The sequence below is a fragment of the Corvus cornix genome, chromosome 3, assembly GCF_000738735.6.
Source record: "Corvus cornix cornix isolate S_Up_H32 chromosome 3, ASM73873v5, whole genome shotgun sequence".
NCBI classification, from domain to species: Eukaryota; Metazoa; Chordata; class Aves; order Passeriformes; family Corvidae; genus Corvus; species Corvus cornix.
In genome coordinates, this window is record NC_047056.1 from 19,587,308 (window position 1) to 19,613,891 (window position 26,584).

General features: G+C 43.0%; 1 protein-coding gene across 1 annotated transcript in view; it reads right to left on the reverse strand.

Moving 5' to 3' along the window:
* The window catches only part of TGFB2 (transforming growth factor beta 2), a 61,046-nt gene that overhangs the window by 12,300 nt on the left and 22,162 nt on the right, over positions 1–26,584 (reverse strand). The window contains exon 2 of the mRNA XM_010393585.2: positions 10,813–10,976. Coding sequence (XP_010391887.1) covers positions 10,813–10,976 — 164 coding nt within the window. The remainder of the gene's footprint in view (positions 1–10,812; positions 10,977–26,584) is intronic.

Here is a 26,584-nt window from a genome sequence, read left to right on the forward strand (position 1 = left end):
TTTTTGTACCTGATTCCTCCCTTCCACAGGAAAACAAACAACCAAAAATCTTGTTAATCTTCCCTCGACCAAGTGTCTCGCACACTGCCTTCTACCTACCATTTTCTATGCCTACTCCTAACCTACCCCTCATATACCTTTTTTCAATTCTGAAGCTTCTTGAAAACACCTGGGGAAAAAAAGTATCTTACAAATACCCATGAAGGGTCTCTAGATATCACATACATGCAGTTACTGCCAGCAGATCAAGGTGAAACAAACACATGAACAAATGAATAATGCAGTTAATTGCAGGAAATGGCTCATGAAGAAGCCAGATGCAAACAAAGCATTGCTCTTGTTTGTACAGCTCCATATGTTTAGGAAGCCCAGCTGGGGATCTTGGTGATGACAGCACTCACATGCCACCCTCATCAGGCCTGCCAGATTTCTGGTATTTTACAAATCCTGTTGAAATCTACTCTTTGTTCTGCTCAGTCTTCTGGGGGAGAACCTCTGCTTGGCCAGCAGGGACTTGTCTCTGCTCCTCTTCATCCATTAGAGGAGGCTGACCCATGATGTTATCTTGAAAGCATATCCCAAATCACCATGACCAGGGCATTCAGCAGTGAAAAATTTTAGTTTTGTCACAAACTGGTTTCAGAAGAATGAGGAGTTTCCAGAAAATACTGATTTCTAAATTACTTCTGTCACTTGCTATGCTTATTTTTCAGACTAACTGGAAAGCATTAACAGATATATTTTTAAAAAATTTAAGTATCAAGTAGCTGAAATCTTCATTAAAATACTGGAGGATGAAACTGTTTATTTATAGGCACAGATGTTTATACCCTCAAGAAACTATCACACAGTTCTGAGTGTAAAAATAAGGATAAGGATTATCCTCGTCTGTATTTTATAAACTGTAAAGCACACTGAGAACACTACATAATTCATGATAACAAACAAAGCACAATGTTTGAAAAATTAGCAGAAACATGACTTCTTTAAGGAATGGGGCATATCAGAAGCTGACATGAGCAGAGCAGCAGCACTCAGCATCAGTGTAACTGAACTGGTTCAAAAATAAAACCAAGAAAACTCCTAACCCCAAGACTCTGTTAAAAGAAACATAATTATTTTGCTCAAAGTTTCCTTCACCTACTCCCCCGCTCATATATTTAGGCAGCTAAAGCAGGGGATAACTGAATCAACACATTAGTGTATGTATTCTAGACAATAACCACTGACACCAGACGCCAGAACAGCCTGTCTTCATGACTCATTACAGGGCTAAAAGGAAAAAATTTGACATGAAGATACACTGGTTCTTTCAAGTAACTACAGCTCCAGAACAGCAACTTGCTTAGTTCATTTAAGATTTGGTGTACCAGCCAATAACTACTTCTAGTCTTCTACTGCCACCACAATCAGATGCAGAAGAATAGGAAAATTACAATTAAGTATAATTTACAGTGGAATAGTTTTGGCTAATAAATTCACCACCTCCTCAGCAAGCAAACAAAAAAAAGCCCTGAATGTGGTTCAGCAGTGATGATACACAGGCTGATGCATCAATGACATACATCTGCTGCAGCCAAGAAAACCCTGGGCACCCATCAGAGGCCAAGCTTCAGCAGCAAGAGGAGCATTTGATAGCTGGGTTTGAGAATTATGGTCACCAGCTCTCTGGAAATATTTTTGGTGACTTACAGTTTCTTTAAACAAGTTGATGAACTTTCCAAACATAGTCATATGGCCGTTTAAAAAATATCTATCCTGTCTCCTGCATTGCCCTGGAACTTGAAATGGGCACTGCTGTCAGTATGGGCTCTGCAGTCACTGAATAGCAGTAAATATGGCATTATCTTGTGAAAACCTGCTATTAATCTGTTTTTCCTCTCCATTCATTCTGGACTGTCTGATCTCCTACCTCCAGATGCTGTTGGCCCCCTGATAACTTCCTTCCTTCCCTTCCCTTCTCTGTCATTTCAGACTCATGTGATGTTCTTCTGTATTACAACATCTTGGCAGGCTCACTGCTCTTTCTCTTACTTATCAGTCATTATCCATGATTTCCACTGGAACTTCAGGGCCCTTTTACAAATAATGGAAATAACCTGACTTGTACTTGTAAGCTCAAAGTAAATAAGCCTGAACAATGAGATCCAGGGGTAAATTATGTGCTTATGCTGGTTAATATGAGAGCAGAGATAAGTTGAGCTATGCACACCATGGCTGAAAACTGTCATTTAGGATAACTTTTTCTGAACTAGAAGGAACTGCAGGGAACTCCAGCCTAACTCTCTACACTGGAATGATCAGATTCCCAAGGTCTGCATAGGCAGCTGCTTGTTGTTTCCAAATTCTTACATACTATTCACCCTACTGAAAGATTCACTCACTGTCTGGCTCCAGATTTCAAAGGTCTCCTCGAACAGCCCTCAGGGACTTCAGCCAGCTCTTTCTGAAACTTAAAAAATGACCATGCTAATTATCAATCCTTTCTCATTCCCTGGTTAAATCTGAGGCCTTTGATCCTATCTTGGACACAGGAAAAGCAAATCCTTGACTCTGTTGCGAACCTCTCCAGTTTCTTACTCATTATATGTGAAAACATATGGTGTAAAGTGCAAAGCTTCCATGTAGTACCTTTTGCCAGATAATTGGGAATCTACTGGCTATCAAAATCCTAGCTCCTTCTAAGTGCAAGAGACCAGCTGTGTATTTTTTAAAAAAATTGTCAGTGTGAGTTTTCAAGCTCTTCTTGTAGCCACTTGTGCAAGGGAGTGATTCAGACTCTGCCTTCAGTGCTATGGAGTTAAAAGGCCTTTACAGTCCCCCTGCATATCAATGAAGTCCTTCCATTACTTGCAGCGGTCTCCGAATCAGGCTCAAACTGAGGGCAGAATCTTCAAGAGACTAGTATATGAGATGCAGAGTTCCTGCCAAAATACAAAGAAAGGTATGGAGTACTTGCCAAAGTTTGTAAAAAACCCATAGCTCTGATCCATCTGCTCAGAACTTGCCAGACACGTTCTTCATGCAAACTTGCAAATAAAAAGAACATATTGCACACATAACCCAACCTCTTTTATATCTGGATGGGCTACAGCTGCAGAAGGATTCTCTTACAGTGTTGGCTGCTGCTCACTTAAAGGTAAAAGAAGGTGAAGTGTGAGGGGGGTAAAGAGATAAGCACTTAAGCAGGTCAGAAAGGGAGGGGAAGTCAAGTATGTCATGGAATCACTGTGACTGACTCATTGCATCACCCTGCGGTAAGGGGATGATCTCTGGGAAGAGAATGGATCCTGGGAAGGGATTTCCTCTTCATTTGTTCCCCAAGCAGGGCCTTCCTCCTGGTACTGAAGATACATGTGCAGTGTAAGTTGGGGACAGGGCCCCGAGGCCATCCAGCCTGATTTATGTTTAAGCAGGCAGGAAGACTGCATTGTATAAGCAATAAACAAGAACGGAGGGTCTGGGGTCCTTCTCCTGGAAGATTCTGAAATATTGAGGGCAATTTCCTGCCATTTGGGAGATTTTAAGATAGCTCCAAAGAAAGATTTTATATAAAATGAAGCAAAACAAAAAAATCCCGTAAACTTATCTAGCATTTAGCTTTAACTTGCCAAAGGCACGTTATGTTTTATTAAAATATCAACAAAGAGGAGCCAAAGTCAACAGAAACAGAGTGGGTTCTCCTGTCCTCTAGCCAAATCTCCTGGATCCTGCAGGGTACTCATGTGTTCATCTCCCCTTAATACACAGGTCTCCTAAGCCCGTTTCTCTTCCTCTGTCCTGTCCCTGACAGTCACATCTCATCTTCACGTGCATTTTACTACAACATTTTGGCATGCAGCTTTCTTGGCTAAATGAATATTTGGACATACTACTTCTTCCAAGATGTTGTCTTCTTCTGCAAGTCCCTCCTCTTTCTTCCCTTCCTCTTGCCTGCATTGCTCCCCATAACTCACAATTCTCATTGTGGTTTTCTCTTCCCACCACCTACAGGCTTCCACCCAAACCACTCCCATCCTCCTCCATTTTCTCCCATCATCTATTCTTCTTCACGTAGGCTTCTCTTCAACAAAGCTTCACATTGTTTCCTACACCTGCCCACAACAGGAACACCACCCTTCCCTCTCCAACAGGCTCCCTAGCACACGGCCATCAAGCCAACCTGATGTTCCTCAGCCCAGTAACTACCACGCTGAGCTGCTTGGTTCAAACTTGCTCGTGTCCCAGCATAACGTAGGCTTGGCTATCCCAACAAACCCTAGCCCAAAGAGCAGGAACCCAACCCTAGCAGTTGTTTTCTAACCCATGGCCTACACTGCCACGCCTCTGACTATGTACATACACCACAAATGGCAATACATCCATCCATGGCCCACATTTCTACATGTGGCAGAGTCCAGCTGGGAAGCACACACTGGCCCTTGCCAGGAGCTGATGGGGATATTATATATTTCTTCAAGTCATCTTCAGTAACTGCTCTGTTCCTGGCAAGAGGTGGCTGCATCCAAGATAGGGTCTCAAATTGCAGTGAAGGTGATGCAGCCATAAATACTTCCCCCTCATGCTCACAGAGTATTTTCTGAAGGTACTCTATACATGGTCTCCAATGTACTGACATCTTTTTGCAGGGCATACAGTATTTGGAACCGGAAAAAGGAATTCTGAAACAAGGAGAAAACAGCAATTCAACTGAAATGTACTGCAAATTAACTTCCTCTGACCCTGAGCAGTTTTCCCCCTTTGCTGAGGGAAAGAGAAGGAGGTTGGTAAAGTAGAAAGTTATTACGTCCACGCTTTATACTGAGTTTGGCACTTCAAAGAACACCGTATATTTGCCATTCAACAAAACCTGGTAACCTTTCAGAATGCAGGAGAATGGTTTCAGGACAGCAATACATAAACTGTGAGATCCAAATGCCCTACTTTAGATGCGGGTCACAGTGATGGCAGGCAATTATAACCAAATGCCCCAGGTGACATCTGTAATACAGACATGCTGCGCCAGCTCACAGCCACAAATCCTGCTTCATGGTATTTTCTTCCATGGCATTAGAGACAGCACTTTTTGGCAAGAAAAGAGAGCAAGGCCCCTCTGCTCCTGATTATACGGAGATCAGCCTGAAGGATCTTTGTTGCAGTCAGTGTAAATTGCCTCAGATTTGCACCACAGAGATTTGGCCCAAATCTATAGTAGCTCACTCTAAACGTATTCCCCAACTGAAAAACAAGACAAAACACTGTCTGAATTGAAAGTATTTGAACAACCGACTGTGGTTTAAATTTAAATCTGACTCATAATGGGGTAATATGTTCCACAGCATCTTCCTCCTCATACCTCCAAGCAGGGAGAGAGGCCCTGGAATAAGCAGGGGTTACCACTGCCTAGACCACAGACAGTTCTTTCTAGACCCCGAGCAAGCTCCACAGGAGCTCTTGACATGAACTGGAATCTCCATAACATGGAATGACCAAAGGTCTGCTCCTGTTTGCTTCAAATTCTTCACTGCAATCTGATGTGTCCCCCCCAGCTTTAACCTGGCACTGTTCATTTGCCCCAACCCTGTGCTCTGATACATCCTGTGGGACATCCCTCCCATCCAGTGTCTCTCAGGTACCCCCACCCAGAGCAGCCTCAGATAACAATGACAATAAAACACAGCACTTCAGCTGCATTTTTTGTGATGCTTTATGATGTGTTAACAAAACATGGCACTGCTTCCATAGGAAGTAATTATTACTTGTTATTGTTTGACTTCCTGTACGTAATAAAAATACCTTAAACCCAATACCACAATACTCTCTGAAGGGTGTCTTTTCACCCTGTAAGGGTGTCCACTAGTTCTGCTTTGCAGTGCTGCCTATTTATTTTTTGGAATGCTTATTCATAAAAGACAAGGGTTTTTTTTGAAGGGTGCAGGGACTTTATTCATAAATACAGAAGCACCTTAATAAAAGAAAGATGTGATGAAGTCTTCAAAGCAGGCAAGAAAACTGATGAACAAAGACATTCCCATAACAACTGAGCTTTATCTGATCAAATTCCAATAAAGCCTGCATTTGGCATAAATCTTTAAAAACATAGCAAGGGCCACCGGAGGATGCTTAAACTTGTTTATTTAATATTATTCCTCCTCCTTTCCCCAAAAGCACTTTATCCTCTTAATATTTTCTGAAGTCTTGGTGCACGTTGGGAAGCACATTGAGCGAGCATGGCGCAGTGGAAGGACGGGAGAAGCGCGGCTTGTCTGAGGTCACGCCGCTTCCTTCCTTCCCTCCGGCTTCCCACTCGCCAACGTGCTGATGATCAGCAGTATAACCATCAGATTAAGCCTCCCTTTCAGGCAGAAGAAACAACAGAAAAGATAGTGCCTTTAAAGAACTTAATTCTCTGCAGCTTCACTTAACCAGAGCCAAGAAGAGACAGGAGCTTTTATACCAGCCTTATAAAAGTAACTTAATTCCTACTTCGGTGAGTTTTATTATTTTCCATCCTAAGACTACTTAGTATGTGCACTGCACTTCCCATCTGTGCAGGAACACACAGATGTGGCTGACTAATCCTTAAATACCAAGAGAAGCATTCTGGGTGAAAACAGACTTTTTCTGCGCACAGGGATTACTACTTGCCCACTGGCTTTGTGGATGCATCCAGAGCACCTCCATGAGAATTAGTCTCTAGGACTCACTGCCTGGAGAAATCCAGATGGCAGAAAACCTGGCAAACAGATTCACAACCACTCACTCCCAGCATAAATACGATGGGGTGCTCTCTGCTCCAGCTCAGCCTGCGAGGTGGAACAGGGTCCTGCTGCTGCTGCTGTGCTAGGGGCCGGGAACAAGGGGCCACAGCCCTGGCTCACCATGCCAAGCAGCCCCAGACTGCCTTCCTGGAGTCAGTGCAAACAAGGGCTGTAGGAAAACACAAAGTCCCTTTCTGATGTGGTTTGGAAAAGGGAGCCAAGTACAGCCTGAGGAAAGCTTAGCTGAAAAGGTGAAGTTTTGCATTTCTTCTTTCATTTTTAAGGGGTAGATCTGTAAGGTCAGAGGACCACACAAAGAAAGAATCAGGCAGAGAAACAAAATATTTATATTCTGCTTGCTTATTTTTTCAATTTACCCTGCACATCTGTCTCTAGCTGTTCCTAAAATAGTCCTTTAGAGTACTGTTGTCCCTTCTGCTCCAGTGGTATATATGCTACTACTAAACTGCTGCTGGACTACATCAGAAAGCTCTCGGAGGGTAGTTAGGAGATGTGCACATGTTCAGGGACAGCTACCACCTCAGTGAACTGCAAGAGAGCTCCAATACTCTCCAGAAGACTTCTTCCCCTCTCCTCCTACTTGACTGAGAAAGACAAGGGGACAAAGGAATAACCATTCCTTGAAACTGCAGGTATGAGAGGAATTTCAAAAACCCGCATTAAGAAGAACTCCACAACAAAGCAAAAGACTAGGCAACCTGAAACTTGGTTGGAGGAGAAAAAAACCCCTAATAATTAAATGTTGCTTATGCAAGATGAAAAACCATACTGTTCCTTCTGGGCACAACAGCCCTGGCAAGCCCAGCATGTATGTCACAAGACAGGAAGCAAAGCTCATGCACAGAGGAGGAGCGGCAGCTGCTCATGCCAACTCCACTAGCAATCTCCTCTGCAAGGCTCACTCTCCGTGCATGGCTTTTCATGCTGGAGTCAGATATCTGTCTAAATCTTCAGTCCTTACAGAACATATTTGCCTCCCTCACTGAAAGGAGGATCTTCCTCTCCCCTTTTACCTCCCCTGTTCGTACCTTCATTCACCGCTAGACAACTCTATCTGCGTTTTCAATACATCAATACACAACTCTGAAGCTCCTCCAGCACCACTGGGGCACCAATGCCTCCCCCTCCCATCCTTCTTCACCTTCATCTGCATAGATTTTCATCTTTCTAATCTCCAGAATTCATATGTTAAGTTTTAGGATGCTTTCTATAGCACTGTTTTACAATACACCATAGAATCACAGAATCTCTCAAGCTGGAAGGGACCCAAAGCCTCTTCGGTCCCTTCTCTCCAGTTTTTCCCTGCTTTTGCTTTTCCTGTTAAACACTGCATCCTAACCTCACGTGCTGTGATGGAGATCAGTTGCAGCAACATCTGGGGACTCTCATGCTCCTGCAGAAGAGCTGCTGCCAAGCAACCCATGCAGTTCAGACTGCCCACCACAGAGCTGTAATACCCCCGTACAAGGTTTTAGGTTCTTGCATACAAGATTGCAAGAAATAAACATGACCAAAGGGAAATGATCCAGAGACAGCTTGCCTCTCTACAAGCAAAGGAGCAAAGTAACATGCCTAAAATATACCTGGCACAAACACACAGGGCATGCTGCCTCTGGCTTGCCTCTTACTTGGTGGAGAAAAGATCTAATCCTACAATAACCTGCACTCACTACTCACCTAACACTTCACTTCGTATGCTCCACCCAGCCTAAAAAAGAAACTGCCTTACTCACCAGCCATATATTTATCCAGGGTCCCAAGTACCTGCCCTGGATGCAGGTGTCAGTCATTTCCATGGGCACAGGCTTGCTGGAGTCAGGCTCTTTCAAGTAAACCCCAAGCTGTTTCTCATCACAAGGCAAAATCCCAGCCAAGCAAAGGCCCTTTCTTCCCTACCTCTGCTGAACCCTTTATGCCCCATGTTCCTCAAACACGGAAAGGCAATGAACTGAGCTCAGGCAATCACAGCCATACTCTTTTCAGGTGGCTGACTAACAGCTCTCAAAAGTAGAACAACAGAAAGCCCAGAGATGCCATCAACTCCTTTTAGGATGTCTGAACAGTGAGGTCAAGCCAGAACATACAATTGTTTCCAGCAGGCTGCTGTGGCAGCATCACTGGGACTCACAGTGTATTTCTCTGGGATGGCTGTTCTATACAGGCAACACCAGTGATTCTCAACAGACATTCCTAGCTTTCCCTTTTAACAAATAACACGTTATTTACTCAACTTTTCTGCCATCCTGTTCTTGGAAAGGAAGGCAGTCAGGTCGCAGCCCCCAGTGACCACCTGTGGACCTGAACCACATTCAAATGGGAATTAAGCTTTCCCTATGTTTAAACAACATCTAAACAGACCAATGCACTTTTCCTGCTATCAGCCTCCATGACTGGCTTTTACTGTCACTTCAGCAAGCACGTGAACCCAAACTGCCCCCTCTCTCTGCAGCACATTTGGCTTCCACTGGGCCAGTCCAGGCAGGAAAATGGTGAACATTCAACGTGAGGGAGAAATTTGCACCCACGCAAATTTGCACCCACTGGATCTGAGCAGGACTCTACAGTGCTGCAAGCCCAGGACAGTGCCCAAGCACAGCTAACACAGGCAGCAAGGACAGAGCTAAAGAGGGGCTCCATACCCTTTTACAAGGTGGTATCCTATCCATCAGGGTTTTCAGCAGAGCATGTCACAGGTTGCTGGAACAACCACGAGTTTTACTCAGTATAAAACCGCTAATAGCTGGGCCCCTTTTAGTTGCTGTGTTTCTCAGTGAACTGAACGATGCTTTAGATGAAATATGCTCTAGACAGTATTTGCACAAATGCACAGACTCTGTGTTAAGTGAGGTTAAAGGCTCTAAAATACTTAAAGATTAAATGATATAAATCTTGTCAACACTCAAGAGTGAAAGAGTCATGGGGCATTTTCTTACTCACTCCACAATCCCTGAATTGTCCACTCCCTTGCCTCAACCCCTGGACTACTATACAGAAGCCAGGTTTGAAACTGCTAAGCTTTAAGTTATAATGTCATTGCTACAAGGAAAGCTACAAAAGCTTCTCCTGAACACGGGCGAGAGAGAGGAATTTGACTTCCATGTAAACTACAGTTCAGATCAGGTGTTGGGAGACAGACATCCTGGGGACAACTTTTTTGATGTCCTGTTCTCTCACAGTTTTTTTATATGCTGAAACATAAAATCACAGAATCACAGAATCACTAAGGTTGGAAAAGACCTCCAAGATCACGGAGTCCAACCCTTGACCAAACACCACCATGTCAACTGATCCAGGGCACCAAGTGCCAGGTCCAGTCATTTCTTGAACTCTTCCAGGGGTGGTGACTCTACCACTTCCCTGGGCAGCCTGTTCCGACACTTGACAATCCTTTCAGTGAAGGAATTCTTCCTGATGTCCAACCTGAACCTCCCATGGTGCAGCTTGAGACCATTTCCTCTTGTCCTGTTGCTGGTTGCACAGGAGGAGAGGCCAATCCCCACCCAGCTGCACCCTTCTTTCAGGCAGTTGTAGAGAGCGAAAGGTCTGCCCTGAGCCTCCTTTTCTCCAGGTTAAACATCCCCAGCTCCCCCAGCTGCCCCTCATAGGACTCTCTCTCTAAACCCTTGCCCAGCTTTGCTGCCCTTCTCTGGACATGCTCCAGCACCTCAACTTTTTCCTTGCAGTGAGGGACTGGAATGGACTGAAAAACTGGACACAGGATTTGAGATGTGACCTCACCAGGGCTGAGTAGAGAGGGAAAATTACTGCCCTGGTCCTGCTGGCCACACTATTGCTGATACAAGCCAGCATGCCAGTGGCCCTCTTGGCCACCTGGGCACCGTACTGGCTCAAAACCCTGGAGTCCTGAGGCTCAACTGCAAGAGAAAGTTTGCACATTTCAGCTTCGTATGACTTTGAGTGAAGTCCTTTCTAGGGAAAGGCTGCTTTGGAGAGAGGGGACTCAGCTGCTTCTCCCCACCGTTTGTGCTGCCTGCTGGATGGGTTGGCAGCAGACAGGTGGGCAGCTGACAGGTCTGAGGTGCCGCCGTACCTGGTACAGCTCTATCCGCTGCTCCGAGACGCGCGCCTTGGAGTTCTGCAGGCGGAAGACCCTGAACTCAGCCTTCACCAAGTTGGAGGCGTTCTTCTCCATCGCTGAGACGTCAAATCTGACGATCCGGAAGTAAAGGCTGTAATAGCTCGGCGGGATGGCGTCTGCAAGAAATCAGGGTGGTTTTATCACTTGTTTTGATGATAAAATGATGTTGTTCCTTCAAACATTTTAATACAAGGCAGCCTCAATCAGGAAAATATCTGAACCATGATTCAGTTTCCAGTGGTCAATTTAGTACTATTAACAATTTAATAAAAATTCAAAAAAATCAACCCCATGTGTTTTTTGTAAGACTGCCATATTAATAGAGATTAACAACTACTTTCAACTCTATTTCAGGTCATGCATTTAAACCTCCCCTCTTTTAGCCAACTGGTAGAAAATCATGAATATTTATGAACTGAGAGAAAAATATAGCAGTTGGTATAAGGTAAATGCCTTCAGGCTTGCAGAGAGTTCACAGGGATCTGCTAAGACAACACATAACAGCAGCTCATCTGATCTATATGTTCTCTGAAACCCACTTCCCCCAGAATATGGAGCATGAATTAGCCAGCTTCAGATTTTGTTCCATACCTAGTTATTAAAGGATATTTTTGGAACAAAATAGGCATTCTGATTATAGTGATGAGGGCTGGAAGAGAAGAGGAAGGAAAAACAAAGGGAAAAGGCAAGCAGACAGTAGACATTATAAACAGGATTATATGAATTTTGACCATTTGGAAGCAGTAAAAGCCATAAACATAACCACCCCTTACTATATATTGGGGAAAAGCAGAAAAAAACCAGAAAAATGCACTCAAGTCTTCAATAGCAGTGTTAGATATCTCAGTTTAGGTTTCAAAACAATGTTTCTCCTTCTCGGCGGTAAACCCTGACTAAGCGTAAGCAGCAAGGCACTTTTACACAACCCAGGCAACCCTAAGGGCTTCAGTCATCACCTAAGGCCCTTCCACACTGTCCAGAGCAGCAGCACCAGGAGAAATTTGCCTGCAGCACCCCTGCCTGACACCCAAACTCCTCGGAGAGGAGATGAAATTACTTTAAGGCCTCATAAAAATCTTTGTTCAAACCAAGGGAATGGTTTCTTCTCTTACCATGTGAAAACTGAAGTGGATAAATTAAAAAAAAAAAAAGAGGAAAATTGTATTTGGGGGTTTGGGGAGGCATTTTCAGCTGAGGAAGCACAGGGGTTCTCACATTTACATATTTAATAACCCACCTGTAGCTCTTTGAGTAAGTTAAAACTGACTACTTAATAAAAATGAGAAAATCTTTGATGATAAAGAAATAATATCGGCCTCAACTGCAGAGGCATTGTAAGTGAGAGATGACAAGTTCTCAAAACACTTCAAAAAATCCTCTGAAAGAGTACTTCCCAAAGCAGACCCTCAGTATGATCAAACAGGTACAACTATGAACAGGAAGCCCCAGACTTCCTTATGATTCCTTTTAATTAAGAAAACGAAAAAAAAGGTTCTCAGATTTTCACATCTGCAGCGCTTGAAAATAACCCCCCAGGCATCATCATCACCATTCTTGGCTAACATGCTTATTGACAGGAAACAGCTACAATCTCACAGTGAGAACTCAAAGGCAAACAGATGCAAATTACTCCTACACCAAAGCTCCTCCTCTCTCCCATCAGCAACACATCAGTGCTAGAGTCTCTCAAAATACCAAATGAAGGGCTTCTGAGAGACGCTTTACTGTATAGCAACTATGAGCTTGATACATTCTGCAAATTCTTATAAAAGCTACTTGGTTCAGAGATTATATCCTCCTCTAAGAGAGAAACAGTATCTTCAATTTATTTTTCCTGCTGTAGGAAACTCCGAGACTACTACTTGTTCTGCAGCCAAACCTAATCCTACTAGGAATATAATTTGGCATCATAATATGTATATATAAGATTGATGCTTCCAGGATGAGTTGTAAGTTGTCCTTCCCTGTCATTTGTTTGAGGCATCAACCTACCATTTTGTTCACTGTGGACAAGCCAAACCAGCAGCATTCACTTGCCCTGGCACAAACAAACCCTGTCCATCCTGACTTTATTTTAGATTGAAAAGTCCTATTTAACTGTCAGTTTGTTTTATATTTAGCTTCTTATTCCTAGAACTTTCTTGTGCTATATTTGTAGGCCTTCTCTCCAGTTTCTTTATTTTAGATACTGTATATTACAAATCTCTGCTTATGTATCTGAGTGGATATTCCCAAGCCATTCCTGCATTTACATTTTTTCTCTCTTTCATATATAAGGAAGACAGAGAATGAATACTCTTTCAGTGTGCCCATTTTTGTCTTTGCATATGTGTATTTGCACACACTGTAAACAAGTATTAGTTTTCTACTGGAAGGCAGGGATGGGACACCCTCTATCTATGAGTAAGAAGAAATTCTTGTCTTACAGAAGCTTCGTCTCTCTTGTAAGATAGTTTTACATCTTTATATGCAAAAACCCACATAAGAAATTTGATTTCTTTACTCTATCATTCATGACAGTATCCACAGGAAGTCAACTGAGGAAAAGGCATTATTCATGGACAGATGAAAAAAAGAAGGAATGGCTGACTGCAGAATTGGGGTTTATGTGAAAATTAATCAACATTAAGACTGAGAAATGAGACTTGCAAGTCTCTTTAAAGGAATGGTAAGAACCCTATGGAGTCTACAAGGTTTTGGATCAGCCTTTAAGTGATCTCAGATGCTGCAATTCATCTTTCTTTGTGACTCCACCTTAACCTGACAGTTGTATCAATTCAGACTCAGCTGGATACCTCTGCACTTCCCTCTGGTTTTGGCCCCATGACTCCAGCAGACGCCAGGATGACTCTGACCAAGCTAGTCTGCAAACACAGTTACCCTGCTGCAGACTAGACTCCTGAAGTATTCTTTGAACTATTATCATTAATGAGTGGAATTAAATCAGTATGTTTCCTGGAGCTAGGAAAACACAGGTTTCTTTTGTTTTGGTGGGAGAGAGAATAGTAAATGCAATGAAAGGTTCCATTTTTATCATTTTTAAATTACTCATTAAATCAACCCTCCAAAAAAACCTGAAGACTTCCAGCTGTAATAATCACAATCACAATCATCACAGCTGAGACAAGAGTTACACAACACAGTTGGAGAAGGTGAAGGCAGCATCCATCCTCCTCCTCCCTTAAGGCTGCTAAACACTGAGCATCACAAGTTTACCCTTTTTTTTTTTTTTCTGCCTTGAACAAGCTGAAACTTCATCAGCTGCTTACACGGGGCAGTCTGAGCTGCCAGGTTCAAATGTACTCTGGTATGTGAGTGATTAAGTGCATAAGGACACTGTGGTTTCTGTGCCTCCTACTGACTTTGTTCGATGTCCAGCATCCTCCAGGCTTCTGTGCCAGCAATCTGGACAGAAAGCAGCCCTGCTCTGACAAACCAGAAAAGCACCAATGGGAGTGGTGCAGGAGACCTATCCCACCACAGTCTTCAGCATTGCTCCAGGCTGGAACACTGTCAACGGGAGAGACTGAACATATTCTCTGACCAAGCATCCAAAACAGCACGCAGGCCCCTAGGAGCATCGGGGAGGAGAGCAAGATGTAGTCAAGCACCCTGAAACTGAAAGGGGGATAGAAAGTTTGTTTCATGCTGAAGATATTCCCCAAATTGGGAACAACCTGCATAGAAGGATGACACTTCTGCCTTGTGCAGTTGTGTTTGATGAACTAAGCCCTGCATTTCCACAGCTTTCCTCCCAAGTACTGCATGTACTGACATTTCAGAAGAAACAAAACACTCTGTTTGACACAGCTCTTCTGAGAGTTGTGCTTTCGTTCTGGCGAGGAAAAAGACTTAAATTCAATTGTATCCAAATGAGGCTTTTTTTCTCCTCTGAATTTTCATTTCTGCTATTGAAACAAAAAGAAATCAATTACATGCACAGCCCAAGTTAGGAAATGTAAACAACTTTTCTTTTCTCATTGGAAGAGGCCAGACAGGCCGCCTTCACACATACACCCACACTGGAAAGGCTGAGAGCTTCAATCTAATCCTTCCATCAAGGGCTTGTAATAAATGCTCCAAAGATTTATTTTTATTCCCTTTTGTGTTTATTAAACTTTGGAGGGTTTCTTTTCCTTTTTCTTTTCTTTCTGGTGCTTTGCCCATTCTTTATTATGGCAGCTACAAAACACGGAGTGCCCTTTTCTTCTCGCTCTCTTTTATTTTTTCCCTCCTCATCTTTCTAACTGCAGTACATGAATGACCGTGTAGTAGGCTTTGAAGCAGCACATGCAAATATTTATAAGAGTAGCTTGATTGTTATTAAATGCAGTTGTTATGATTTCCACGCTCTGGCAAGCTTCCCTAACCTCTCTAACTATTAGGACCATTTAGGCTGTTTAGATTTCAGCTCACTGATAGCAAATTCTATGGGTTTTTTTCTAACAAGCAGCATAATGTGACATCGTTTCTCCCTCTGTGTGAATTTCTCTCCCTGCTCGGCTTTGGGGTCCCTGCCAGGAGCTGGGTCAGGCTGCCTCCAAGGACATGCAGACACGGTAAGTGAAGCAGCATGCGCTGGAAGGATGAACAGCTTGTCAGCTGTGACAGCACATCTTTCCAGCAGGATCCCATCCTTCCTGTCAGGCGCACTTGGGCCACAAATCCTCTCCTCTTTTCCAGGGAAAGTCTCTCCAATAAATTAAAAGCTTGTTTAATGCATCTGGGCTCCCAAAGCCCATAATAATCACTCTGCTCACCCCTCCTGACCCTGATGTGACTGCAAAATCCTGCTGGAAACAGCCTCTCTGCAATCAAAGGAGACCAAATAATGGAAGCCACAGGTCATATCCAGGAATTGGGACTGCCCCCTCAAGGATAAATCAGTCATACATCAGCTTGCCATTAGCTCTGAAACTCTGTCCACTATGACACTAAGCTATGAGCACAACCACTAGCTGCTCAGTGCTCTTGGACACAACACTTGTGCCGTTCTTCCCTCAGGCATCGCTTCCAGGCTCTTGCAGCAAGGCTTCAAAGTCAGACAGTGCAAAATTAGTGTAAGGGACTATACTCCAGTTTTTATCTACAAAGCTGCCTCTGAGGTATTACCTTTTATCTGTCATCAACCATTTGTTACTGAGGAGGGACAGTGCACTGAAAGCCAGAAAAAACCCAGTGGGAACACAGTGGGTTTAGAAAACAGTAACTACCTAATTAACAGATTTTGTGACATGTTTTCCACTGTGGAACGACTTGCTATTCCTCTTCTGAAACACACTTAAGATGTATGACAATATATGAAAAGTAAACAACCCCAGGACACTCCAGATTGAAAAGACAGGCACAGTGAGGCAAAGAGGGAATTTTCAGAAGCCACGTTTGTGAAAGTATGTGTTCCTTACTTAAAATCTGACAAGAGCGTTCTGGTTCTGCTGCTACTTCCTCACTGCTTCACCAAGCCTGAATCAAAAGATGACTAGCCAAAGCAATGACCTCAACAGCAAAGTGATGTGGTAGTCTGGTTTCCAGTTACCCAAATAATTCATTCCCTCAAGGTATTCCTATTGCTCTGGAGTTTGAAGGACTCTGACAACACTCTTACATAATTGTCTTTTGTACTTTCAAATTCTGTAATGGTGAAAAACATCCTGCAGTCATCTTTGGGTCAAAATGCAGCTGGCACAGTAAGGATTCTGAGACACTGTAATTATCCCCTGGAGAATCACAGGATTAAGTTTAAATTTAAGTTTAGGTTTAAAGTTCTCAAAGACAAGTAGTAAAATAAAACTCAAGTAATTGTTAGCAGGGTAGCAAAGCTGCTGCATAGGACTCTTGTACAAAACAGGTTTAAGTCCTGGCTTTGTGGGTCACCACAGAGATGCAAAGAGAAGGGCATCTTACTACATGCCCCTAATTAGTGTCACTTCATCCCTATTGGCACATTGGAGCACATTGGAGCTGGATGTGAGTCTTACAGAGGGCAACAAACCTTGCCTAGAAGAGGTACCATTGCTGTTTTCAGGCTGTAACAATACAACTCATTTTAATCTCTTTTTTTTTTTTTTTTTTTTTTTTTTTTTGTAGTTGTCCTCCCTGGGCTGGGTGAAATCATGTTGCAAGTTTAATCTCAAGTGTGTTTAAACGCTGCAGCTGAAACTGACTGCTTTAGATGTTAATTTGGTATGCAGACCATTGTAAGAAGGGCTGTAATTTTCCTGTATCACTGAATTGTCTGATTTAAGTGTTTCTTATCAGCCAGAAAGGCCTTATTGAGATCCTTTATTCCACTGGACTTTCTCTCTCTACCACCCTTTCACGATTATTTTCAAGCTACTAGTTTTTGTACACTCAGTCCAAAACAACATTTAGCATGAAAAAATCCATACTACTCACAGCAACCAGAAAGAAAGAAGAGAAAATATCTATCCTGAACAATCAGTGATGGCTTCTTCTCTCCTCCCTCTCTTACACGAAAATAAAAACCAGGCCAACATCACGTATGTTTGTTCACCTCCTATGAGGTGCAACACCAAGAGTCTGAGCAGATGCCCAAAATGAACCCCTTTTGAAAAAGGTTCCCAGCTATTCCATCACCCAAAAGGCAAATGAGAGTCAAATTTATTACCAAAGAGAAAAGCTGCAGGAGCATTCTGCTTTATCTGAGAAGATGACCAAAAGCATCGAAGTCCCCAGGATCATTCTCCTGCGAATGACAGGGAGGCACTGCTGCCTCACACACTCCTGCTGCAAGGGGATGGAGATGTATGGTGAGGTAAATCAGCACAGAGACTGCAAAAACTTTTAACTACTTTACCACCACAGGGCAGACATGAGGCAACTCTGAGACACAATCCTGGTCCTTTACAAATTCCCCTGTTCTGAGAGTGTGTTCTGTTGAGTGAAAGTGCACTTTAGGAAAGTGCACTTTTCTTCTGCAACTCTGAAGAAAGCAAAGGCTGCCCAGAAGACCACTTCTGCTATAAAACAAACTGAACATTAATGTATAGAAGAACCTGGCTAAACACTGAGCCTCAAATAAACTGCCTGAATCCAAACTTCTGAAGCTGGAGGAGAATCACAAGCCTGTTGAAATCACTGAAACCTCTGGCTAAGACGAAAGGGGAAACTGCCCAGCCCCTTTCAAGAACACAAGACCAGACCTCCAACCCAGGCATACTTGGTGTCACCACTGCCAAATACTGTTTCTTTAAAAGGAGCACAGCGTCCCTGCCCTGGACAGACCCTCTAGAGACAAAGTAGCACACACAGTACTGCCCCACACCTGGTATTTCCTTTCCCTATTTGCAAAAGCTGGAGTAGATGGAAACAGGGGTAAACCTCACATGACAATGCCTGCTCAACAGACACTTTCTGCCCCCGCCTTTATGACTGCTTGAATGTGAACTTCCTGAGGAAAAGTTCCACCATGTGAACTCACCAGACCCTCCTCCCTCTGCCTGCCTTCAAAGCTTTCCAGGCTGTTGGCTTGCTTTCCCGCGTCCACGCTGAAACACGGGCTGGGTAATGCGAACAGCACTGACGCATCACATGAGAGCTGGTCTCAGGTCTAAATTTTGAGCCATTTGAGCAATGCTTAATTGGGGTAACTTAATTATTTGGGATTATTCTGGAGAACAGCAAATGATGAATTTTCCCTTCCAGACCATCTTTCACATACACAAATCTCCGGGCATTTTAGGAAGTCTGAAAGGTCTGACCTCAATTCTCCTCTTCTCAAAGTCCTCTTTGAACATCACCTGTCATGCAGGGGAGCCAGAGAGGGAATGTAAACACAAACCCTATTGCTATCTTTGTTTCTCAACAAAGAAGTCTTAATCTTGTGGCAAGTTAAAACATATGGGGTAAAGGAACAGCACAACTGCTTGCTCTCTCACACATAAACCCCCTCTAATCTCACTGCCACATATACAACACTGCAATTTTAATAGTGAGAGAGAAAAACACATCTTCAGATGTGTCCCTCACTTCTGCACTGGATGCCATCACAGCAAGCCCATGACCGTGCATTCCCAAGAGAAGCTGACTGATCCTTTTCTGCAAGGAAGGTGTACGACAAGCTAACAGGAAAGCTGCTGTGTCTGTCAACAGGCATTAGAACAAGTTACAAAGATATCAAAGCCTCTCCAAAACCTGAGTAAAGTTTTGGTCCCACTGAAGCCACCGACCAAACATTCCCAACATTTTCAAAAGGGCCAGGAATTTACCCCCACAATTGCAAGCACAGAGGGGATTTTCAGCACAGGGAAACTGTCTCCAGCCTCTCTGTGAATTTATCTGCCAACAAAAGGCCCTTCAGCTTTCAGCAGTTATTTTGTGAACATTCAGGGAAGAAGAACTCCTTTCAAATCCCCATCAGGATCCTTTGAATGAAATCCCAGGTTATCATGTATCACCACTGAAATCAAATATGTAAATAGATGTGTGTTGTGTTTGGAAACGTCTCAGGTATGTACTTCGCTATTCTACTTACACTGGAATGTAAGAAAAATACTCCTAGTGTCTTTCATCTCTCTCCATGAAAGGCTGCTCCTCTTTCGGCTAGCAATCATAAGGAAGAATTGCAAGTACAATTGCCTATCTCATCATAAAAAAAAAAAAAAAAAGGCAAAAAGAAAAAGAAAGGTGGGGCAAAAGAAAAAGCTCACCAGGGAACACAAACCTTTCTCACAGGCAAAGTAAGACTTGACTTGCTGGCACAGTTCAGCTGAGGTTTTATGGCTGCAATGACCTCAGCGAGTGAACACAGAGCAAACCAACCTTCTGCCGTTCACAGGACTGACCAACAGTCTTCCCTGTAACAAAGACCTTTTTTCTCTCCCATTTCCCAATCTCCTTCTGCTTGGATGCCACTGAAGTGATACCTCCAGAAGCAACCTGTACCAAGAGACTTCTCTGCTGGCAGGCTGAAGAGACAGACGCGATCACAAGCCCAGCTGCACTGCTGTGCATCCCCCTGCTTTACACAGACACGGGGATGCTGACTGCAGTGCCCGAAACCCCCTACACAGCTATCAATACTCCACCCTTCCCCCAAACCCAAGTCACCTTGAATAATTTTTATCTAAGAAAAACATTTTATCTTCTCAACAGCAGATTAGGTGTAAGGTTAGATTTATGTATGTGTTTGAGACAGTCTATATATGTTTATTATTTTTTTTAAATCCTTCCTCTTCCTGGCACCTTTCTGATGAATTTCACTTGCACTCACGGCCCAGCCAGCGGGATTAAAGCTGGCTTCACAGTGTTATCACAGTGCCATTTTACTAATGAACTATATTTAAAAAATATGTTTTGTTTAGACATACTTTTATTGAATCCCTCAGATTCACACGAAAAATTACTTCTGTTATAAATCTATCTTCCCCGTCAGTCTACAAGAGGAGCTTGGCATGCCTGCACGCAGCTCTGCATGCTCTGCATCTCTCCCTCCTCCCAGCTCCAGGGTTTCCACAGGCACGAGGCCAAGGCAGCAGCATCCTGCTGCCCTGGGGGGACCTGCCATCCATGGTAAGGTAAGAAAGCTGCACTCCCACAGCAGTGCCCAAGGCAGAGAGGTCAACCAGCCCACAGGGTCAGGCTGCTGGCAAGAGCCACAGGACACTGGTCCTGCATGGCCAGCCCAGTCAGGCCCCCAGACCTGGGGACCAGGGTGGTCTTTTGGGGACCCCTGAAAGCAGCTCCAGTGAGGAGGGTTGTGGTTAAGCCTGATGCTTGGACAGAAGCACAGGCATATACTCTCAGTGCTAGAAACCAGGGTTTCCCAGACTAACCTCTCCAAGGAGATGGATTCAGTACTTCCTTTAAGGAGAGCTGTGGTTACCCAGTGTCTGTCTCTGTCTGTAAAATCAGGCTGCTGCACTCTGACAGCAAACACGCTCCTCACAGGCTCTGACCTGTGCCTTTAGTGCTGGATGACTTGAGCTGCCTTTTAAGCCTGTGAATGCCATCTCCATTTTAATCTTCAGTGTAGAAGGGCTTCTAATCAAACAAGCATTGTTACGAAATCCATGAGGATGGCTGGAAATCCCTTGGATATGTCCTAAGGATTATATTATGCCAGGGCAATGCAGCTATACAAAAATCTACTTTACAAAAAATGTACTGCTGCAGAACAAAGCTGCACTGGAGAGAAAAAAAACAGAACTGGAAAATATTCTGAATTATTTAAAGAACTAAGAAAACTTTCCCCAAATCCAATTTTCTCCAACAGTGTCACAACAACCACAAAGCCGTCATACATGACAAACTCAGTGGTGTTGAAATCAAGGAAATGGCAGCAAAAAGATATTCTCAGGCTATTTCACAATTCAGTTTAAGCTGCTGTGTTTATGTGCCTCTCTACCTTAGCACAGAATAATCCAAATATTGCTTCTCTTGTTCTCAAGTCCAGTGTTTTATTTGTCCTCATACATCTGTAGGGTGATTCAATCAGCTGGAATTGAATGTATGTGATAGAAGTGGTAAAACCAGTCTGAGTATTTAGCAGAGTAACAGGGCAAGAAGCCTACCACTCTGCTTCAGAGAAAGTACATAGGCATTGGCTTCCCTTTAAACACAGTCCTGTCAAAGTCATCCTATGAATTTTTCACGCAGCCATGTGCTTAAAGGATTTCCTGCCTCAGAGCCCATAGCAGTGAGGGAGCACAGGGTGAACCCAATCCTCGTGATGTTCTTCAGACTGAGGAGAGCCTACAGGACCAAATCCTCCATGCTGCTCACACCTGGAATGTGACTTTTGTTACTGCTTTCCCAACGTACCCAACCTGCATTTTGGAAAGGCCTTCCCTCAGCAGGAGCAGGACCAGGAGTAGGTGATAGCTTTCCTGCCTATGCTGTGGGTGGCCTTGCATTTCACACTCCTGGTGAGAGAGATGAAAATGAGTGTCAACCTTCTGCAGAGATTGCTCATTCCACTCTTCTCAAGATGGCCTGTGGACAGTCACCTCCTGCTAACACTCTCCAGGCCTCTCTAGCCTGGGTTACATTCCAGGCTAGATAGTCATCCAGTCTCCCCACATTTTTTTTTGTTTTCTCATGGGAAGAGAGTACAGTTTCAACTGACAGAAGTTGGTCAAGGCAGAGATTGAATTGCACGGAGATTAAGTTAAACAGTGCATCCCACAGAACCCAGCAGGGCAGCAGTCTTTGCTCCATCATGGATGACTACTGAGTAAGAATACACCATAAACCAAGCTGTCCTAAGCTGCTTTTCCTTTTAAGATGGACCTTGGAAGAGCAGTGTCCTACTGCCAAAGGTCTGGAGCACCCAGTCCTGCCTGCTACCTATGGCTGCAGGTTACTGCACGTAACGCAATGTACGTGCATTTGAACTTTGAACTGCTGTCTCCTGAACAAACTGTGAACTCTCCTTTTCCTCCTTCTATCCATGTATTTATGCAGCCCCACAACCACAGTTTTTAGGTGCACATCTGTCATTCATCACAACTGGTGGTAGTTTTTACTTCTGCTGCCTCATCTCACTTGGAGCTCTCCCACCATTTCATTCCTTTAAACCACTCAAGCATTTGCCCTCTTCAATTAGTCCCTTAAAACTTTCCTTCCTCTTTAATCTTCTGATTATTCTCTCATTAGTGCATTTTGGGGTGCTCTCAAAGGAGAGCAAAATGAAATAAACCTCTTTCTCTCCACAATTACACTGTCATGTTCTGGACAACTTGTAAGAAACCAAGCCAAGGCACAGACTCATAATGAAGGTAACACCATCAGGTTTCACCCTCTTCTAAAAGGGGAAGAGAGTAAAACTGAATATACAGCCATAAACCATAGGAAATTAAATAGGTCTCTGCAAATGAAAGTTGTCTGTGAAAAATAGTTTCCAGGTTTATGGTTTTAATTACTACATAAATGAATGGAAAACAGGATTAAGGAATTTGCACAATTGTTACACATCATATTTGGAATCACAGCCTTTTACTTCAGCTACAATACCATGAAGGCATAATCCAATAAAGTCCAAGTGAACTAGATCCAAGTTCTCCTTGATACTTAATTTGGTAGACAAAAATCTGAACTCATTCTCCAGCAGCACTCCCATGGGACTGAAACATGCAATATCAGGGTGATTTTGCAAAGCTTCCTCGCTTAGGCTTTGGATTTTATGATTTGCAGCCATTAAAAAAGTCTATGACTTTCAGTTTTTAAGCTTTGCTCATTCACTAACTCTGTTTGTAAACAAGATTTCAGGCACCAAGTGAACCATGGACCATGATCTCCTCTACAGGAGAAGTGCTCTGAGTTGATAAAGCCATCTAAGAATCAATCAAAGCGTGCAGAGGAGCAGAAGTGTTGGGACCACTCTTGTGCCCTTTCAAGAATCCATTCATGCTTGCAAACACAAAAGCTTGGTGCTTTTCATTCACAGCTAGAGTAAGCCTTTCTTTTTTCCCCTCCTTCTTTTTCTCGTTTTCCTCTTACTGCAATGCATGTTGATTTTAGCCTCAGCAAACTGCCCATGAGTGACTGTTCTTTACATGCCTTCATGTAAGTCAATTATGCAGGTAGAATTTAGCCTGCTGTACCAGCTCAGTCAAGCTCTTCTTCTGCAAGCTTAAAATTCCCCTGACTCCCTTCTCCTTCACAGGCTTGCTCTTCATCTCCAGCTGAAATGATATTCAGTAAATATTACACTTGCAAGGTAACAGGGCTGGAATGTGAAGCATCTAGAGCTCACTAGAGTCTCTTCTTGGCATCTCCTATGTACCCTGTTGCCTAGTGCCAAACAGTATTTGACTGGCTTTATTCAATTCAAATAAAGATACTGAATCCCAGGACTGTACAAACCTCTTAAAAATCAAAACCATAGTTAAGAGAAATGCATTCTAAAAAAATGCCTTCTAAGAAGTGCCACTAAGAGAAGATACAAGTGCTACACTCCCTTTTAGAGTCCCCAAAAAGAGCAGCATCTCAAATAGACCTTTCAGTCCGGACTACACACTTACATTTTTGTTATCATCCTTCACAAATTAAAGCCAAGAGAAAGAATATAATGGATGGTTTCTCATGCTTTGTCCTGTTATAGGATCCTTGCCTGTCACATTAGGAACTGCACGACAGCAAGGACCAACACGGGCAAACTTCTGTTCATCTATGCTCAGAATAGCACTGAGAGCCAGCTGATATTGAAGAATAAGAACAGTCATAAAGCAACAACTAAGTTCAAATTCTCTTTATAATCAAGCATTATTGATTGGCACCATGCAGCATAGCTTGGCAAGGATAAACTCCAAGCATTTCTCACCTTCTAACCTAGGGCTGTGTCCATACAGGCTCAGTCTTGACTAATGCTAACTTCCAAGTGCTCTGTTCAGAACTGCAAGAAGCCCTAAGGCTGGACAAGCTCTTCTGAATTTAACATTTGCTTCTACTAATTAACTGTATGGATTAGATGCTTTGTGTCAGCACAACAAGTCAGAAAGAGCATTCCCAGCTTCTCTCCCATGGGGATGCAATGGCTGGCCAACCCAAGAGGTACAAGCTCTGAAAGGTGTAACTTCACTGATTTACATGCAGGCTACAGGTCTGTTTGACCTTGGGACAGAAAGTTATGCCTTGACAACCTAATCCTCAGAAGCCTTGGACCAAAATGCAGATTCTACCTGTCAAAATTCAAAGTAGAAGCAAGCAAAATGCCTTTGAATCTGAAAAGGCACCAATACTCATCACAGACCTTTATCCAAGAACCTCTTGCTAGTAGCAAGGTGTGGGAAGACCATGGATTCTCAGACCCTGTTGCTCCAACTTGAACTTTTCTTTTAATCCAGTGCTGGAAATGTTCTAGATACTTATGACTAAAAATGTTTTATTTCAACAGTCTACTTTTTACTCAAAACCACCTTTTTCCAGTCTGATCTAAACTGTGGCCTCCAGTCTTTACTGGTCCAAGCACAGTAAGAGTGAGTAAACACTGGCCATTCTGAGCAAGCGAGAGCCTCCCCAGATCACACCAGAACAGTGATACAATTTAAAAAATTCTAAAAAATTAAGAATAATTATTGCCATAAAAACCTAGTCAAGAGTTTGAGCCTTTTGAGTTGTTGTATTTCTTGCTGCTATTACAAAAATTTGCTATTTCCAATGCACTTAAAAAAAAAAGAGAAAGAAAGGAGAAGGAAGAAAGAAGGAAGAAGAAGCAGAAAGAAGAAGCGAAAGAAGAAAACAAAGAGAAAAAAAGAAAAAAAGAAGGAAAAACAAGAAAAGAAATAAAAAAGAAGGAAAAATAAGGAGAAAAAAAAGAGATTGATTTTCTGAATAATTTCAAGTTAACATAGTAAGATGTCCTAGATGGTTTTCTGAGTCTTAAAACCATCCCATTTCAAATGTTGGTTTATGTAAATCTGGAAAGTTGCCTTGTCTGGAGTAAAATCATATACAGACTGAAAAAGGATTACGTTTTTTTTGTTACAATATATGCACTTTTTGTATTTTAACCTTCTAGTGTCTCAGGCAGAAGAGAATTGGGAGAGTTGGGAATAAGGAGAATGGGGAAGGCTCCGGTTCACTGCAAGGGCTGCTGCAGGTACGGACTCTCTTTTTGCATTGCACAAGGCAACTCGGGGCACTAGAGACACGAAAACGTCATTTTATAGCGCGGCCCCTCCTTGTGACAGGTTAACACATGAGGACATGGCAGAAGTTCGTATCATAGTGGGCACTCAGTTCTCCTCTGTGCTATTCATAGCTGAGTGTTCAGGTTTACAAGGCTAGACTAGCTTTCCTGTGTCCAAATAAAATAGCTGGATTGACCCAGTTGGATTTTCCAAGGGGAAGATCAACATCTTTCCCCAAAATACTACAAATATCAATCACTCTGCGTGCTGCCACCTGCCTGAGATTCATCTGCAGGGAACTGGCTTTTAGACAGACATCACCAAGACTGAGTTCCTGATTCCTTTTTCCTTGGTGAGCTTTATCACACTGCCGAGGAGACACCGTGATAACAGAACTGTGGTGCAGGACAGTTGTGCACCAGAGGTACCTGAGTGACAGGTGTGTGCACACACACCTCGAGCAGGTCCGTGGTATCACCAGGACAATGGAACTACACCCCAGCTCAACAAGAGATTGCTTATTGCCTCCTATTTTAATGGCAGGTTTTGCTCAGTTCATTTCAACTCTTTGCCTCCACCTGAAGTTTCACCTATTTTGCTTTAAATTTTACAGTAATACCCCCCAAAATTGGTTTTATATTGGCAAGCAACTTTACTTTCTGCTTTTTTAGGCACGCATAAATGTTTGAGACAAAATTCTCTAGGAAAAGAAGCGTGCATACAAACAGACGCACTTATATGCACATGAAGAAACAAAAAATATAAAAGAATATGTTTCAGACTAACAAAATGACATCCAACTAAATATTAGAAAAAGATGTTCTGACCATTTATGATTCAGAAGAATCCAAAACTAACGCAGACTCCAGACAGAGATCACATTCAGTGAAAGAGCTCCACAAATTGCATCATACAACACCATGACTCCGATAATGAATATGGATAGCAATTACAGGGTCAATGTCTGCATTTCTTAAAGATCAAAACAGACTAGGAATGCCTCAGCAGCTTCTTGGAATAAGCTAAAGAATGATTTGAAAACATGTTAGTTCAAAGGAGCATGAAAACCACGGTGGCTCTTCACGGCAAGTTTTAAGTTTTCTGCTCTACATGCATTATTAGTCATACTTCCT